Below are 16,837 nucleotides of genomic sequence, written 5' to 3' on the forward strand. Positions count from 1 at the left end.
AAAGATATGTTTAGGAAAGCTATGTCTTGGAAATTATTTTTTTAAAATAAAAATGAAACATTATTGGCATAAAAGACAGTAGCATGAAAATATCATGATTTTGTGTGTACAAGTCAATGGAGTTTTTTCTTTCCTAAATACCGGTGATGCACTAAGCACATTTTGTGTGCTTCCAAAAAGATAAATGTCCGAATAAAACATTCAGAATGGTGAACGGAAGGAAAATTAGACTAGGGACCCAATGTGGACAATAAAACAATTTATTTCATGTCTTCGACAATCCATGACAACATTGACGAAGCTATAGAGAATGAATATGATAAGAAGATGGCTAACTCAGCTCTAACAAAATTGTTCCATTCTTTGTTCCTAATCATAATGACATTGCAATCAGCAAACAAAAATTATCCCTACTAAGATCGTAATCATAATGACATTGCAATCAGCAAACAAAAATGATCCCTACTAAAAATTTTATGGGCAAGGGTTCGGGTATCTTGCATGAACATCATTGATCTCAACACGAATTTCCTCGGGGAGATGGATCCTAGCTGCCTGAAGAACCTCACAAAGCTGCCATGATTTAGTAGCACCAAAAACAGCTAATGCCACAAGTGGGTGCCTCAATACAAATGCTGAAAGCAACAGCAGGATAGGCAAATGATCGTAAGTTAATGATCAATAAATGCAACTTTACATTGAACAAAACTGTTGAGGCAACATACCTATCGCTAAGGTTGCTGGAGAAATTCCATACTTCGCAGCAATCTGTGTGTATTCCTAAATATTGAAAAATATATGTTATGTAAGCGGTTAAACGGGGGGTTTTCCACACCATAGAAATCATTTACACACCTTCACAGCTAATTTCACTTTAGGACTCTGAAGTTTGTATTGGGATTCGCCTTCAGAATATCTCCCTATAAAGCAGGAGGCACACTAATGAGTAATGACATGGTGGAACCAAACTAAAACAAATCAGAGAGGAATAAGGCTATGTAGCTAACTAGCTATTAAAAATTAAAAAATTAGTACCATTGAAAAGATTCATCCTTGCCTCTGGTGGACCACAGTCATCAGATGAGTTATACTTTCCAGAAAGTATACCCATTGCCATTGGGCTGTAGGCCAGCAAGCTGATTCTGCAAGCGCAATAGTTCAACAATGGATCTCAGAAAGAATTTGAACAGAATTTGAATACTGAATACAATTTGGTAAATTTCAAGCTTATTAAAATGATAAAACGACGAAACGAATAGAGGGTAGATTTTAACGAAACGATGGACGTTTTAACGTTTAAACGGACGTTTCACAAGGACGTTTTCTCGTGAAAACGTCGTTTTCACGTCGTGAAAACGTCGTTTTAATAACAGGGGTAAATTTGTTAATCAATTCTGAGATGGCAAAGTCTTTTTTTTTAACTAAAGAAATGGCAATATTTGTCAGTAGTCACTGGTCTAAATAGATTACTGATGATAATAGTTAAATACAGGGCTCTTGAATAACAGAACATGTTAGGCATACCTCTCGTGATGGCAGCATTCTGCCAATCCAGAATCAAAATTCCGGCACAGCAAGTTATATGAGTTCTACAAAAATGCAAAAATATGGTGAGTGATTTCAGTACTGAACATGTGAATTAGCTACCACTGTGTGCTACTTACCTGCACTGTCAGTAGCTTGGAACGCAACTGAAAGTCCTTGCTCAGCTGAAGAAACTTCATCAGGTCGTACGGAGCCTCGTTACTAAGGCCAATGTACCTGATCTAGCACCGGCGATTCATAAATAACTGACACACTCTGAACATTGAAATTGGAAGTAAAACAATGCCCCCACGAAATACCTTTCCAGCATTTATGGCTCTTCCAAGGGCCTCGAGTTGTTCTTCCGTTGGAATGGACGTGTACTGGCAGCTCGGGTCATACTCTGTTTCCCCAAACATAGGAACATACCTGAGAGTAGAAGATACCCGGTTAAGACTTCAGGATGCAGAGAACACAACAAGCAAAAAAGGTTGGAGGTAAGAACCCATGCTAAGCCAGAGACCGATCGGGCTAGTGTATCTGGTAGAGGTCTATGTAATCCACACCCAGCCTGTGCAAACTGCGCAAGAAGAACAAGAGACATAATACAAATTCAGATTAGGTAGAAAGGGCTCTTAACCACCGAGGCAAAACAATTCTTCCTCCATTGCTTTGCTGTATCATCATTCAGATTTCCGTGACAGTTAACCGAGGCAAAACAATTCTTCCTCCATTGCTTTGCTGTATCATCATTCAGATTTCAGTGACAGTTACTCCTATGTATAATGAATTCAATATTAAAACTAAGAGAAATTTTACAATGACCGAAAAAAATGTGGACCAAGTACCAAGAAGAGTGTGATTGAATACTAATTTAATTTAATTTTCCATAAATCAATGGCTAGGAAAAATTCAAAAAAAAGGTACCTGAAAGTATTGTATGGTACTTTACAATCATTGGAACAAAACTAAACTCCCAGACCGGCAAGTATCAGAGGAGAACAGAACGAAATTTGCAGTAGAAATGCACAGAAATGTCTAGTGGTTAACCACCTCCCATCAATTGCCTCCGTGATGTTCTGCGAATCGACAGACATCGGCCCGCCGCGGATCCACGTCATCTGGCCGGACGGCCCGGCCACCTGTGCTCCGCCCATCGCAAAGTTCAGTTCAGTGCTACTCCCGCAGCGAGCAAGTGGAGCAAAGCAGCTAGCAGAAGCAAGAGAAGGGGAAGCGTTCGCCGGTGGTGACCTTGGTGGCGATGACGACCGTAGGGAAACGGGTAGGCTACGCTAGCATCACTACCGCATAAACCCAAGATACTTGCGAGTAGAAGATCATAGATCGTTACCACTAGACGCGTAGCGCAGCGGAAGAAGTCGCGTGTCGATGTAGAGGAAGTAGTCGATCACGTCCCACGAACCGAGCTCCTCGTACTTAATCCCAGCAGCCGATCAGCGCAGCAGTCGCAGCAGCGCCTCCACGGAGTCCACACGTACGGGGATGAAACGCCGGGCGTCGGTGTGCTAGCACCGCACGCACGGCAAGGGCGGCGGTCGAGAGAGAGGGAGGGGCGACGGCTAGGGAGGTGGCGCGGCTCAGGTCATCGCCCCCCTAGCCCCTCCCTCATATATATAAGGCGTACTAATGGGCTTCTATCTCATAGGCCCATTAGTAACCCTAATCCCTCTTGGATCAATATCCACTTGGGCCTTTAAACCGTATTGTGATGATGGGCTCTTGGGCATATCACCAACAATCTCCCACTTGCACTAGAGACAATCATACATGCAAGCTTTCCAACATTCCAAACCCCTTAAGTGTGTGACCCGTTAGGTTCATGTGTAGGTGGTCGTGATCGGAAATCATTTCCGAATCACAAGTCAATAGCGGCACCTAGCAGGGCATAGTGACTCACAAATACACATAAAGATCATATCGGCCGAACCATAGATATACTCATACACCGATCCCTTTGCCACACGATACCAGTCAAGCTCAAAGCGAGATGCGTGCCACCTTTGTGATAGCTCGACCATTCTCTCGATCTAATAGTGGATTCTATTCATAACTAACCTTTAGTCATCATGATTAACTCTTTAATCACTTTGGCATGGCCATGCACTTTCAAATCCAACTATCTCGAGGGGCCCAGAGATATCTCTCCCGTTATCTAGGAGGGGCAAATTCCATCTTGATCCGCTCACATCCCATTCCATGTTTCATGACATACCTGTAAGCTGCTTTTGTAACTACCCAGTCACGGAGTAGCGTTTAGAAGCCCCAAGATGCACCACTACACACAGTGAGAAACAATGACGATCTCAGGTCTAAGGATTCAGTAGGTATAACACTCAAGAACAACTGATGGCACATACAAAATAACAATCCCAACATTGTCTTGGAGTGGGTCAATCCAACACCATGTTCACCAACATGTGTCCACATCATTAATCCGATATCTCCATATCCATGATCCGTGAAACATGATCATCAATTAATGCATGTGCTAGTCTCAACGTCGTTGTTGTCCCACACAACGACATAAACTAGGGATAATTTAGAATCATATCATTTTCAACAAAGAGTTTCACGAACAAGTCACATACTTGATAATCAATGTAAAATAATCATCCATGGAACAAATAACAATTATTTATCATTGCATAAACATACTCATGACACAAAATCTCCCACGCACACTAGAATCACTGATGTAAGTATCTAATACCCATAGATCTCATGTGCGCCTCATGCTTTGATTGTGGGAGAGGCTTCGTCAACGGATCAGCAACGTTTGAATCCGTGTGCACCTTGCAAACCTTTACATCACCTCTCTCAACAAAGTTACGGATGAGGTGATACTTTCGCAGTATATGTCTGGACTTCTTAGTTGTTCTAGGCTCCTTTGCTAGTGCAACGGCACCACTATTATCACAATAGAGGTCCACTGGACTGGACGCACTAGGAACAACATCTAAGTCAGAAACAAACTTTCTGATCCAAACAGCTTCTTTTGCAGCTTCGGAAGCTGCAATATACTCGGCCTCTGTCGTCGAATCAGCCACCGTATCTTGCTTGGAACTCTTCCAGCTCACTCCCCCACCATTGAGGCAAAAAACAAAACCGGATTGCGATTTGGAGTCATCTTTGTCTGTTTGAAAACTAGCATCGGTGTAACCCTTTACAAGGAGCTCATCTTCGCCTCCAAATATTAGGAACATATCCTTAGTTCTTCTCAAGTACTTAAGGATACTCTTTACAATTGTCCAGTGAGGTTCACCGAAATCTGACTGATACCTGCTCGTAACACTTAGAGCAAAGGAAACATCTGGGCGCGTGCAAAGCATAGCATACATGATCGACCCTATGGCTGAAGCATAAGGAATCGTACTCATCCTCTTTTGCTCATCAGATGTCGTAGCACACTGACTTTTGCTTAGAGTAATGCCATGTGACATTGGCAAGAAACCTTTCTTGGAATCTTGCATATTGAACCGATTCAGTATCTTGTCAATGTACGTGTCTTGGCTCAATCCAATTAGCCTTTTTGATCTATCTCTATAGATCCTAATACCCAGAATATAAGCCGCCTCTCCTAAATCCTTCATCGAAAAACTCTTTTTCAATGAGGTTTTAACGGCTTCAAGCATTGGAATATCATTTCCGATCAGTAATATGTCATCCACATATAGGACCAGAAACATAAGTGCGCTCCCACTAGCCTTTTTGTAAACACAAGACTCATCTTCATTCTTGATGAAGCCAAACCCTTTGACTACTTCATCAAAACGAATATTCCAATTCCGAGATGCTTGCTTCAATCCATAGATGGACCTCTGAAGCTTACATATTTTCCCAGCATTTTTAGGATCGACAAAACCTTCAGGCTGTGTCATATACACATCCTCACTTAGATGTCCATTAAGGAAAGCGGTTTTGACATCCATTTGTCATATCTCATAGTCATAATATGCGGCAATTGCTAGGAGAATCCGAACACACTTTAGCATTGCGACGGGCGAAAAGGTTTCCTCATAGTCAACACCTTGAATTTGTCGGAAACCTTTCGCCACCAATCGTGCCTTATAGATGTGAACATTTTCATCCATGTCTAATTTTTTCTTAAAAATCCACTTACAGTCGACATGTCTTACACTGTCATTCTGATCGACCAAGTTCCAAACTTGATTATCATGCATGGATTTTAACTCGGATTCCATGGCTTCAAGCCATTTATCGGAGTCGGGTCCCATCATTGCTTCTTTGTAGGTCAAGGGCTCATCATTTTCCATCAATAATACATGGCACTCCTCCGTAATAAGGAGGTTGAGCTTGTCAGTAGCGCGACGTGCCCTTATAGACATTCGTGGGGCTGGTGCCTCAACTATGGGTTGTGCAACATCTTGCACATCCCGTGGATCTTCAGTGGGTGCTGAAACATTTTCGGGTGTTTCTTGAATTTTTTCAAGTTGCACCTTGCTCCCACTAAATCCTTTTGAGATAAACTCCTTTTCTAAGAAAACACCATTGCGAGCGACAAACACTTTGCCTTCCGCCTTATTGTAAAAATAATATCCTTTGGTTTCCCTAGGATACCCCACAAAGAAACATTTGTCTGACTTTGGAGTGAGCTTATCTGACATCAAACGTTTGACATAAGCCTCACATCCCTAAACTTTGAGAAAAGATAATCCGGGACGCTTCCCAGTGCATATCTCATATGGTGTCTTCTCAACAGACTTACTTGGAACCCTATTCAGTGTGAACGCAGTAGTTTCAAGAGCATAACCCCAAAATGACAATGGAAGATCAGCTTGGCTCATCATGGACCTAACCATGTCCAACAAGGTTCGGTTCCTCCGTTCGGATACCCCATTCCATTGAGGCGTTCCGGGCGGAGTTAGCTGCGGAATAATTCCACATTGCTTCAAATGATCACCAAATTCAAGGCTCAAATATTCTCCCCCACGATCAGATCACAGAAATTTAATTGTCTTGCCTAATTGATTTTGTACTTCATTCTGAAATTCTTTGAACTTTTCAAACGATTCAGACTTGTGCCTCATTAAGTAGATATAGCCATATCTACTAAAGTCATCAGTGAAAGTAATGAAGTACTGAAAACCACCTCTGGCTATTGAGCTCATTGGTCCACATACATCGATATGTACAAGTCCCAACAAGTCACTCGCCCTCTCACTCTGACCAGTGAAAGGTGCTTTGGTCATCTTTCCAAGCAAACAAGACTCACATGTGTCAAATGATTCAAAATCAAATGAGCTTAACAATCCATCTTTATGGAGTTGTTCAATGCGCTTCTCATTTATATGACCTAAGCGATAATGTCAAATAAAAGTGGGATTCAAATCATTTGGTCTAAGCCTCTTAGTATTAATGTTACAGACAGATTTATCCTCAAGATCAAGAACATATAATCCATTCACCAATGGACAATGAGCATAAAAAATACCATTGCAAAAGATAGAACAACGTTTGTTCTCAATTACAATCTTAAAATCACCAACTTCTTCCAAACATGAAGAAGAAATAATGTTCTTGCTCAAAGCAGGAATGCAATAACAATTATTTAATTCCAAAACTAATCCGGAGGGTAGAGACAAGTGGTAGGTGCCGACCGCCAACACCGCAACCTTTGCGTCATTGCCGACCCGAACGTCCAACTCGCCTCTTGCAAATCTTCTAGTCTCACTTAGACCCTGCAACGATTTGCAAGTGTGAATCATCGATCCAGTATCAAATACCCATGATTCACTAGAAGATAATGCAATATTTATTTCTATAACATTTATACCTGAAGTGGAAGTCTCACTTCCCTTCTTCTTCTTCTTTTCTTCCAAGTACTTCTTGTAGTTCCTAGACCAATGTCCCTTTTCATGACAGTGGAAGCATTCATCTTCAAAAGTAGGGCCAGATTTGGCCTTAGGTGCTGGCTTTAGCTTAGAGCCCGAGGACTCACCACCGGAACTCTTTTCCTTGCCTTTACCTTTGGGATTAGGAAGCGTCCAACGCTTCCTCTTTTTGTTCCCCTTCTGAATCATCATCACATGATTGTGATTCTTCTTAATGCTCTCCTCTGCTGTTTTTAGCATCCCATGCAACTCACTCAATGTTTTATCCAAGCCATTCATCTGAAAGTTCATGATAAAAGGCTCATAGCTCGCCGGGAGCGACTGGAGAATAACATCAGTAGCCAAGTCTTGGTGAAGTTCAGAACCAAGTCTATCCAAAGTCTCAATGTAACCAATCATTTTGACCACATGAGGACTGACTGGGCCACCTTCTGCCAGCTTGCACGCAAACAAGGACTTTGAGATATTGAACCTCTCAATCCTGGCTTGGTTCTGAAACATCCCACGCAGCCCCTCGATCATGGTATGAGCATCTGCATGCTCATACTGCTTCTGCAGATCAGGAGACATGGTGGCGAGCATCAGACAGCTGACATCAAGTGAGTCATTGCAGTGCTTCTCATAAGCTCTGTGATCAGCAGCAGTTGCATTGTCAGGGAGATCATCAGGATATGGCTGCTCAAGAACATACTCCTTTTTCTCTTGTCTGAGAACAATTCTCAGATTGCGGTACCAATCAATAAAGTTTGTTCCATTCAACTTTTTTTTTCTCAAGAACAGAACGCAAATTGAAAGCGGAATTGTTACTGGCAGACATGATCTACAACATTAAAGTAAAGCAAGATTTCAGCACTAAGTTTATGTAAAGACTTTCATTAACTGATTTAACAAAAGACAACCTACTATATCAAAGTCATCTTCCCTCTAATGACATATAGTAGTTCAAGATCCATAATCACTGAAATTCTAGTGAGCTTTAGCATCACAGCTAGAAAAGTAGTGATACAGGTAAGTAACAAATTACTAATCACATCTCTATGCGACTCTTGTTTGTTGGGTGGCATCCAATGCCCCGGCCCCAACCCTATGCCTTAAAGCCCAAAACTGTTTTGATAGCTTTGCTGAGTAAACCAATACTATGCTTGTGAATGTCCGACATCCACCCTATACAAAAGTGATAGCTGAGGGTACTCTACTTTGGTAAACCTACCACACAACGATCAAAATTTATAGGTGCAGCTATTGGTAAAAGGCATAAAAAACTCAAACTTTTCTGAGGGAAGCTATTCTATCATGATTAAAGCATCCACCATATGTAAAAGCATGAAAGAATAGTATGACAGGAAAATAAACATCACAGGCATATAATCATATTATATTGTGAATAGTATGGCCTCTTGCATCACAATGGGCTCCATCACCATGGCTCCAAGGTGACCTCCATTGCCATCCGTCCTGTCTTGTGGTGATCATCATCAGCCATCATGATTGAAACCTCCATGAAAAGATACTAAGCTACTACATCTAATAGCTAGTGAAATAATTATATGAGGATTCAAACATCACAAGTCGACACGCAGGTCGTTATACAATAATGGTGCAACCTCAACCCAGTTGTGTTAACTTGCGACACGCAGGCCGCACAAATCATCACATACATCATCACATGACATTGAGGCCATACCATTCACATCACACCCTGCAAAAACAAGTTAGGCGTACGACGTGTTCTACCAAAGTAGCGCTTAGTAAGCCGCTACAGCGAGAAAGCAATGGCGGTCGGGGGTCGAGGGGGGAGCCACCCCCGCGGGTCTCAGGGAAGCGCCCTGAAAACCTCACGGAATTACATAGATCGCATCTATGGAATCCCTATGAAAATCTCATCAGAGTGATCGCATCACCTCAAATCCGAGCCATTCATAATGCCTCAATTTTCACTAGGTCAATCACCTTGACCGTGCAAACTTTGCACTTGAGAAGACTGCATCTACACATGACCTTGATCTGTTGGTTCAATCTGCTGACTATGCACACAGTAAGTCCCGATGGTGATTCCAGCCGGTAGGGACATGTTGTATGCATAACAGAGAAAGAACACAAACTAATCTTTTGTCACATGCCGCGCAATCAACTCGCTCCAGTTTTAACCCCTTATGACCAATTGATCTAATCAAACCGTGCAAAAGTAATAGATCCAATCTACTACAACAACATATCACCTATATGCAAAAGATCCAGACCAAAAACTACGCAAGATGGCTCTGGTACCACTGTAGGGAAACGGGTAGGCTACGCTAGCATCACTACCGCATAAACCCAAGATACTTGCGAGTAGAAGATCATAGATCGTTACCACTAGACGCGCAGCGCAGCGGAAGAAGTCGCGTGTCGATGTAGAGGAAGTAGTCGATCACGTCCCACGAACCGAGCTCCTCGTACTTGATCCCAGCAGCCGATCAGCGCAGCAGTCGCAGCAGCGCCTCCACGGAGTCCACACGTACGGGGATGAAACGCCGGGCGTCGGTGTGCTAGCACCGCACGCACGGCAAGGGCGGCGGTCGAGAGAGAGAGGGAGGGGCGGCGGCTAGGGAGGTGGCGCGGCTCAGGTCATCGCCCCCCTAGCCCCTCCCTCATATATATAGGGCGTACTAATGGGCTTCTATCTCATAGGCCCATTAGTAACCCTAATCCCTCTTGGATCAATATCCACTTGGGCCTTTAAACCGTATTGTGATGATGGGCTCTTGGGCATATCACCAACAACGACTTGGTCACGCGGGGCCCGGCGGGTCCGCAGCCAGCGGCCGAGGAGCTCCTCGCTGCGCCCGCTGGTCTCGCTGCGCTGCGGGACCGGGTACATCTCGACGGAGTCAAAGAAGTTGACCCCGGCGTCGAAGGCGGCGTCGAGGAGGCGCAGTGAGCCCGGCGCACCGCTCTGCTCCCCCATCGTCATCGTCCCTGCACGAATCGCGCGAGCGCGCGGGCGCGGGGGGTCAGCCAGCGCAGATCCACCAGCGGGAGAGAAAGGGATGGAGGGAGTCGAGGTGGAACCGAAGCAGAGGCGGGAGACCGGTGGCAGGTCGGGGGCGAGGTGGAAGGTGGGCATGGCCATCTCCTCCGCCGCCGCAGCTTGGCTCCGAAGAAGGGGGACATATTGTGCAATCACCGTGCAATCTAACTAAAAAAGTTTCAAAAAATTCTGAAAAAATTTTGAATGCACATCTCAACCTACTTCATCTATATATAAAATTTCAGGGTCAAATTCTTCCTACTATAGAAGTTAAAAAAAGACAAATTTTCTGACAAAAGTAATAGTTCAAATGCAACCTAAATTTGTCTTTTTTTGTAACTTCTAGAGGAGGACGAATTTGACCCTGAAATTTTATATATAGATGAAGTAGATTGAGATGCACATTCAAAATTTTTTTCAGAATTTTTTGAATTTTTTTTATTTGGATTGCTTAGTGATTGTACCATAAGATTGATTGCACAGGATATGTCCCCCCGAAGAAGATGCTCTGTTCCCACATTCCCACCCTATCCGTCTGTGCCCGGGAAGGAAGAATGTTCCGCATCAAGATTCGTGCCCCGATCTTCTTTCAAAAAAAAAATCGTGCCCCGAGCCGGCGGCCCGGTGTGCCTGTGAGGAGCGTGTGCAACGCGCTCTTGGCGCTTTTGGTTTTCTTTTCGTGATGCAGAAGTATTTTCCACAACGCCGTTTTTGCTTCCAATCGTGTCTAATTTGTTGCGGTAGGACAAGATGTATATGAGGAAAGATGTGCACACTCCAACATTTCGATCCTTCACTGGACAGCCATGGAGTAAGCAGGTGCAGTATTAGCATGGTAGCCGTAGAACAAACAAAGTAAAAACAGAGTACGCCGGTGCAAACAAATGAATGAAGAGAGCTTACATATCAAACACCCACCTTGGGTTCAACTCATGTGTTGGAGGTGGTGGACATGCTTTGTGACTAGGCCTTGTTTGGTTCCTACTAACAACATAGCACGCACATTTCTCGAGAGAAGAATCTCGCACGTATAGAGTACTAAATGAAGTCTGTTTGCGAAACCTCTTTAGGGATGGGTGTAACTTTTCGCGACAAATCTAATGACGATAATTAATCAATGATTGGCTACAGTGATGCTAAAGTAACCGTCCTCTAATCATGTGGTCAAAGGCTTCATTAGATTCTTCAGGGTTCCTAGCACAGGAGTTCTGAAGTTGATTTTGTAAATAGGCCATCTAGACACAAAAGTATAAGACATCTAGACTCTAATGAGGCATTTGACCACATGACGCAAAATTTTTTACCCGAAACCGATGGAACAAGAAAATTTTTAGCTCATTAGATTTTTTTTGTATAAGACATCGAGACTTTTAGCTCATTAGATTTTTCTTGTGCTAGGAACCACAAAAATTAGGCCAGTACAGGTCAAATTTATTTTTACCCGAAACCGATGGAACAAGAAAATTTTACATAAAAATTGGTTTGATTCAGTTCCAGCCCTAAAAGAAGCATCGTTTTTTTATACGAGCTGAACCCGCCCTAACTCGATAAATGATCAGATCGGCCACTTACCCAGTGGTTCTATAGAACAGCTAGATATGTAGCCATTATTGTTTCTGGAATAGGTGGCGTCAGGCACGGAGCTTAGGTGATGATGTCTCTAGCGCAGATTATCTACCATTTATTTATGTGATAGCTTTTACCTCGTTGTTGTGGTTTGTGGAGATCCACAACCGGGTGGCGTAGTGCACCCGCCTAATCCAATAGGGTGAGTACTCGGGGAAGCGCTAAGCGATTCGGCAGGTCTACCTAGAGAGCAAGAACACAAGAACACTCGAAGATTTAGAGTGGTTTGGGCCGCCGGAGCGTAATACCCTACATCCACTGTGAGTTGTATTGCTCTTTCATATGAATGAATCTATCCTCTGTCCAGGCTGGGTACTGGCCTCTGCTGGGACTTCTTCGGCCCCGGCCTTCTCTAACGGGCGTCTCCCTTTTATAGCCCAAGGGGATGCGTACACAGGCGTTGAGACCCCGACAGGTGGGTCCAACACAGATGTATATTATACTGCGCAGAAGACATTAATGGTGCTACAGTGTTGAGAATCTCTCCCCGGATACGCTTCATCGCCCTGTGGACTCTCTGACCGAGGAGTGGATTCACCTGTCACGTCGGCGAGGCGCCCGTTGAGGTAGTGTAGGTTGCGGCATAGACTGTTGGGTCTACCGCGTAGGCGTCATGATGGGCGAAGACGAGCCGTCGTGTCCAACTGGCATAGCAGACAGACATGTGTGGCAAGGGCGGCGCCAGCGGCTGCACTGTGTGCCTTGGTAACGCGCGATCAACAGTGCAGCCTGGCAAAAGTCAACTCGGGCTCTGCTGTGGCAGAGCACACTTACGTCTCCCGTATTGAATGCGGTAGGTGGGCGAGTCTTCCCGAGGAAGCTTCGCGACCGCGCGCGTGCCTGCGCCTGCGGACACATGGCGGCTCCGGACCTGCCCCAGGCGGGGTGTCTGTTCCCTCCCCGCTGAGGGGTCCGGATAGTATATGGGTGTCCGGGACCACGTGGTAGGTCCGGGGCCCCCGGCTGTTTTGGCTGAGCGCTCCCTTCTCCAGAACACGCGGCGTCACCGGACCTGCCCGGAGCAGGACTTGGCTGTTGGCGCGGAGCTTCCCCTCCTCAGAGACACATGGCGTCACCGGACCCGTCCCAGAGCGGGGAGCGGGTCCGGGGCCGTTGGCCCGGTGAGGTAAGAGCCTGACCCGTGGGACCCGGCTACTCAGCCCCTTATGGCGTAGTTATGGATGATTACGCGTGTCCTGCCTTGATGCAGTAGGAGTGGGTATCCCTGCTACAAGGTACCGACAGTGGCCCCCGGGCCCACCTCGGGGGAGGTACGAACCCGCAGGTGGGGCCATTATCGTAACGTGTTCCGACGCAACCTAGTTGCGTTGGCGTGCTCATGTCGAGAGCTGGTGCTTCGGACCCACTGGAGGCCAGGGCACCTGTTGCCAGGTTCAGGTACTAGAGCACTCTCCACAGGGCGGTGAAGGTGTAGGCTTAGGGTGCAGAACCAAGCTAAGCGGGTACACGGACCTCGGATCGCCCAGGGAGCGAGCACCACTTCCCCGGCCCGGCTCCTGGCGACCGTAGCAAGCGGTCTTTGCCGGAGCGGGCCACCGGAGTGAACTTGGGCGACCGTGGCGAACGGTCTCCGCCGGAGCGGGCCACCGGAGTGGACTTGAGCGACCGTGGCGAGCGGTCTCCGCCGGAGCGGGCCACCGGAGTGGACTTGAGCGACTGTGGCTAGCGGTCTCCGCTGGAGCGGGCCACCGGAGTGGACTTGGGCGACCGTGGCGAGCGGTCTCCGCCGGAGCGGGCAACCGAAGTGGACTTGAGTGTAACACCTCCGGTGTTTAGCACTATATTAAACAAGCAATTAACATGCAATGACATGTTAAACCCTCCCCCAATTTCTCAATTACTGCAAAGTCGAAATTCAGTTTAAACACGCCAAAAAGTCAACTCTCGCACTTTTGCTCAAATGAACTTTTGCCCAAAACGAAAGTTGTAGAGTTTGACAAAATAAACAACTTTCGTGTTCAAAGTTTTTCAAGTTCTAACATGAAAATTTGAATTAACCCCGAAAAACAAGCGGGGTCATTAAACTTGAATTCAAATTTTAAACTTTCAAACCATCGCCCAAATGAAGTTTTGCCTGAAAGGAAAGTTGTAGGAAATTTAATTTTGAACAACTTTTGTGTTCAAAATTTTTCGAGTTTCAATTGAAAATCTTGAGTTTGAACCTAGTCAAACCGCTGACTTTTATTTCTCTCTCCACTCCCTTTTTCTCTCTCCTCTCTCTCTCTCCCTCGCTGACTCTCCCCTCCCTGCGCGCGCGGCAGAGCACGCGCCGCTGCCACCCGCTCACCACGCCGCTGCACGCCCGTGCTCGCTGCCCGGCTGCCGCCCTGCTGCTGCCTCGCTGCGCCATCACCACCCCCCCATAAGTGCGCACGCGCACGGACGGAGCTCGCTGCGCCCGCCCGCCATGGCTCGCCGCCATCATCGCCTCTGCGCACCGCGGCGCCATTACTGCTCGCCGCCCGGCCACGCCAACACGCGCCCCTCCCCGACCGTTGACCCCGCGCCGCATTCGAGTGCTCGCCTGCCCTGCTGTGCCACACTCGAGCGCTGGCGCTCCGCGACGCCGCCATCGCGACAAGCGAGCCCGGACGGCGCCGTGCCTTCACCCCGCTGAAAGGCCCTTGTTTGGTTTTGGTAATTGAGTGACAACTTAGGTGGACTAATAAGTGTTTATGTTGAGATACACAGGAAATTAGTCCACACAAAGACACTAGTATGAGCAACATGTGCCATGGTGGAGAAATGGCTAAGGGATTGATGCTATGCTCATATAGTGTGATCGAGGAGCTCATTGCATATGAGACATGACATGGAGTCATGTGACCAAAGTGGAGAAGATCAAGACAATGCTTGGCTTGATGGACCGGTTGCAATGGAGAAGGGCAAGTCAAGGCTTTGAAGCGATGGACCGCGAGGCGGTGAAGCTTGGGCAAGATTTGGCGCCAATGGACCGAGGCAACGGTGAAGAGCGAGCAAGGTCAAGATCGATGGACCAAAGAGGTCATGTGATGATATGGAGTGGATCATATCATTCAAGGAAGATCAAGCCAAGTGTTGACTCATGAAGATGATCAAAAGGCTTGATGGAGTTTGGTGCTTGTGTGGCATCAATATTTGGAAAGATGAAATGGAATGCGCAAGGCAAAGGTATGACTTGTAGGGCATTTCATTTCACCGGTCAAAGGTTGTGTAGAGAAGTGCATGACCGGATTTAGGATAGATGGCCGTTCTATCAAGAGGGGCAAACTTGTTTGCATATCGGTCATCTAGTGCCACTTGAGCGATCTAACATTGCAATGTAGCTAGGATCGAGTGGCGTGGTGAGATCAAGTGAAAATCCTTTGAAAATGATTGTGAAATGCTAACACACATGCACATGGTGTTGTTCACGTGGTTGTGTTGGCACATTTGCAAAGGAGAAAGAGTTGGAGTTGTTGTTGATCAACATTGGGAAGTAAGAAAGGTTTTTCGGTGTTCTCCGGAAATTAGGTGGCTCTTGGAGTGGAATACTGCTTTGATCCATTGTGTTTTGGATCAAGTATTCAGTTGGGTTGTGTAGCCCTCTGAATTAGCTTTCCATAGAGTCCAAGATCACCTAATTTGGACATCGGAGCTAAGAGTTATGGCCGTTTTACCGAGGTACATTTCTGCTGGAAATAGACCTGCGGACGGTCCGCTAGACCTGCGGACGGTCCGCCCTTGAGTGGCGGACGGTCCGCCGTTATCTCGGTTGAGCTCAAACAGAACCGTTTTTGGCTCTGTGGGTGGTCCAAAATGACCTGCGGACCGTCCGGTCCATGGGGGCGGACGGTCCGCCTTTAAAAGCTGAAACGGGCGCAGAAACTTGGTTGTTCTGTCTTGGGTGCCCAAAATGACCTGCGGACCGTCCGGTCCTTGGGGGCGGACGGTCCGCCTCCTACTGAAATTTCTGGGACAGAAACACTGCGGTTTCTGTGTGTGCTCACGTTTTGAACTGCGGACAGTCCGCCCCTGGGGAGCGGACAGTCCGCCGGTAACTTCCAGTTTTAGTCAGAGACGTTTGCAAATCGGTTGGTTCGAAGTTTTGAACCGCGGACAGTCCGCCCCAGGGGCGCGGACAGTCCGCCCGGGGCTCTAATGGTCGACTCTGACACATAATCATTGCAGTTCTAGCCGTTGGTTTTAAATGGCGGACGGTCCGGTTTTTGTGAGGCGGACAGTCCGCGAAAACTCAGTTTTCACGGGATTTGAGTGTAACGGCTAGTTTGGGGCCTCCCTCTATAAATAGAGGGTGTGGCCGGCCATTTGTGAGTGCTGAGCACTTTGGGGACTTAGTGTCCATGTGTGAGAGTGCTTGAGAGCCCTCTACTCACTCTAACTTGATAGTATTCATCCGATCGAGTGAGAGAGCGATTCTAGTGCGATTGCTTTGAGAGATTGCATCGAGTGGCACTAGGTGATCGTGTTGCAAGCCGGTGTGCTTGTTACTCTTGGAGGTTGCCACCTCCTAGACGGCTTGGTGGCAAGAGACTCCGTTGAAGCCCGCAAGAAGTTTGTGCGGTGCTCCGGAGAAGAGTTTGTGAGGGGTATTGTGCTCACCCCGCGGGAGCCGCGAAGAGCAACTCTAGTTGAGCGAGACGTGAAGAGCAACAAGTGGTCCGGCCGGATCATGTGCTAGAGCTCGGTGTGAGCACTCCACGTGGGAGAGTGTGACTTGAGAGTCACCACTAGCAAGAGGATCGGCGGCAACCTTGGAGCTTGTCTCAACGGGGATTAGCTTAGTGGCAACCAAGTGAACCTC

At 46.5% G+C, this 16,837-nt stretch overlaps 2 protein-coding genes across 11 annotated transcripts; both read right to left on the reverse strand.

Annotated features, from left to right (window-relative positions):
• Nucleotides 1-244: 244 nt before the first annotated feature.
• Nucleotides 245-2,655, reverse strand: LOC120696155 (protein tas-like). 8 transcript variants are annotated; one of them, XM_039979323.1, is made up of 9 exons: nt 2,578-2,655; nt 2,048-2,104; nt 1,845-1,953; nt 1,665-1,766; nt 1,525-1,589; nt 1,036-1,142; nt 856-920; nt 726-780; nt 245-635 (listed from the first exon to the last, which is right to left on the reverse strand). In XM_039979323.1, exons 3-9 carry the CDS (start codon nt 1,941-1,943, stop codon nt 475-477), a joined length of 654 nt encoding a protein of 217 aa, XP_039835257.1. In that variant the 5' UTR covers nt 1,944-1,953; nt 2,048-2,104; nt 2,578-2,655; the 3' UTR covers nt 245-474. The 8 variants fall into 8 exon arrangements, with proteins under 8 accessions (XP_039835257.1, XP_039835250.1, XP_039835276.1 ...); XM_039979316.1 differs by having other exon boundaries at nt 2,030-2,104; nt 2,578-2,644; XM_039979342.1 differs by having other exon boundaries at nt 1,665-1,761; nt 2,030-2,104; nt 2,578-2,633.
• LOC120696216 (protein tas-like) lies at nt 2,302-10,572 on the reverse strand. 3 transcript variants are annotated; one of them, XM_039979357.1, is made up of 4 exons: nt 10,449-10,572; nt 10,165-10,355; nt 2,776-2,793; nt 2,302-2,666 (listed from the first exon to the last, which is right to left on the reverse strand). In XM_039979357.1, exons 1-4 carry the CDS (start codon nt 10,507-10,509, stop codon nt 2,493-2,495), a joined length of 444 nt encoding a protein of 147 aa, XP_039835291.1. In that variant the 5' UTR covers nt 10,510-10,572; the 3' UTR covers nt 2,302-2,492. The 3 variants fall into 3 exon arrangements, with proteins under 3 accessions (XP_039835291.1, XP_039835297.1, XP_039835283.1); XM_039979363.1 differs by having other exon boundaries at nt 10,468-10,536; XM_039979349.1 differs by having other exon boundaries at nt 10,165-10,538.
• Between the last annotated feature and the right edge of the window lie 6,265 nt (nt 10,573-16,837).

Source organism: Panicum virgatum, chromosome 1K, assembly GCF_016808335.1.
Source record: "Panicum virgatum strain AP13 chromosome 1K, P.virgatum_v5, whole genome shotgun sequence".
Classification (NCBI taxonomy): Eukaryota; Viridiplantae; Streptophyta; class Magnoliopsida; order Poales; family Poaceae; genus Panicum; species Panicum virgatum.

Excerpts from the sequence above, each read along its gene's own strand:
- LOC120696155 (XM_039979323.1), bottom strand. The coding sequence starts at position 1,943 with ATGTTTGGGGAAACAGAGTATGACCCGAGCTGCCAGTACACGTCCATT. Across the intron at positions 1,767-1,844 it reads GAGCCATAAATGCTGGAAAG|ATCAGGTACATTGGCCTTAG; the intron begins GTATTTCGTGGG and ends CGCCGGTGCTAG. Across the intron at positions 1,590-1,664 it reads CCAAGCTACTGACAGTGCAG|AACTCATATAACTTGCTGTG; the intron begins GTAAGTAGCACA and ends GCATTTTTGTAG.
- LOC120696216 (XM_039979349.1), bottom strand. The coding sequence starts at position 10,509 with ATGGCCATGCCCACCTTCCACCTCGCCCCCGACCTGCCACCGGTCTCC.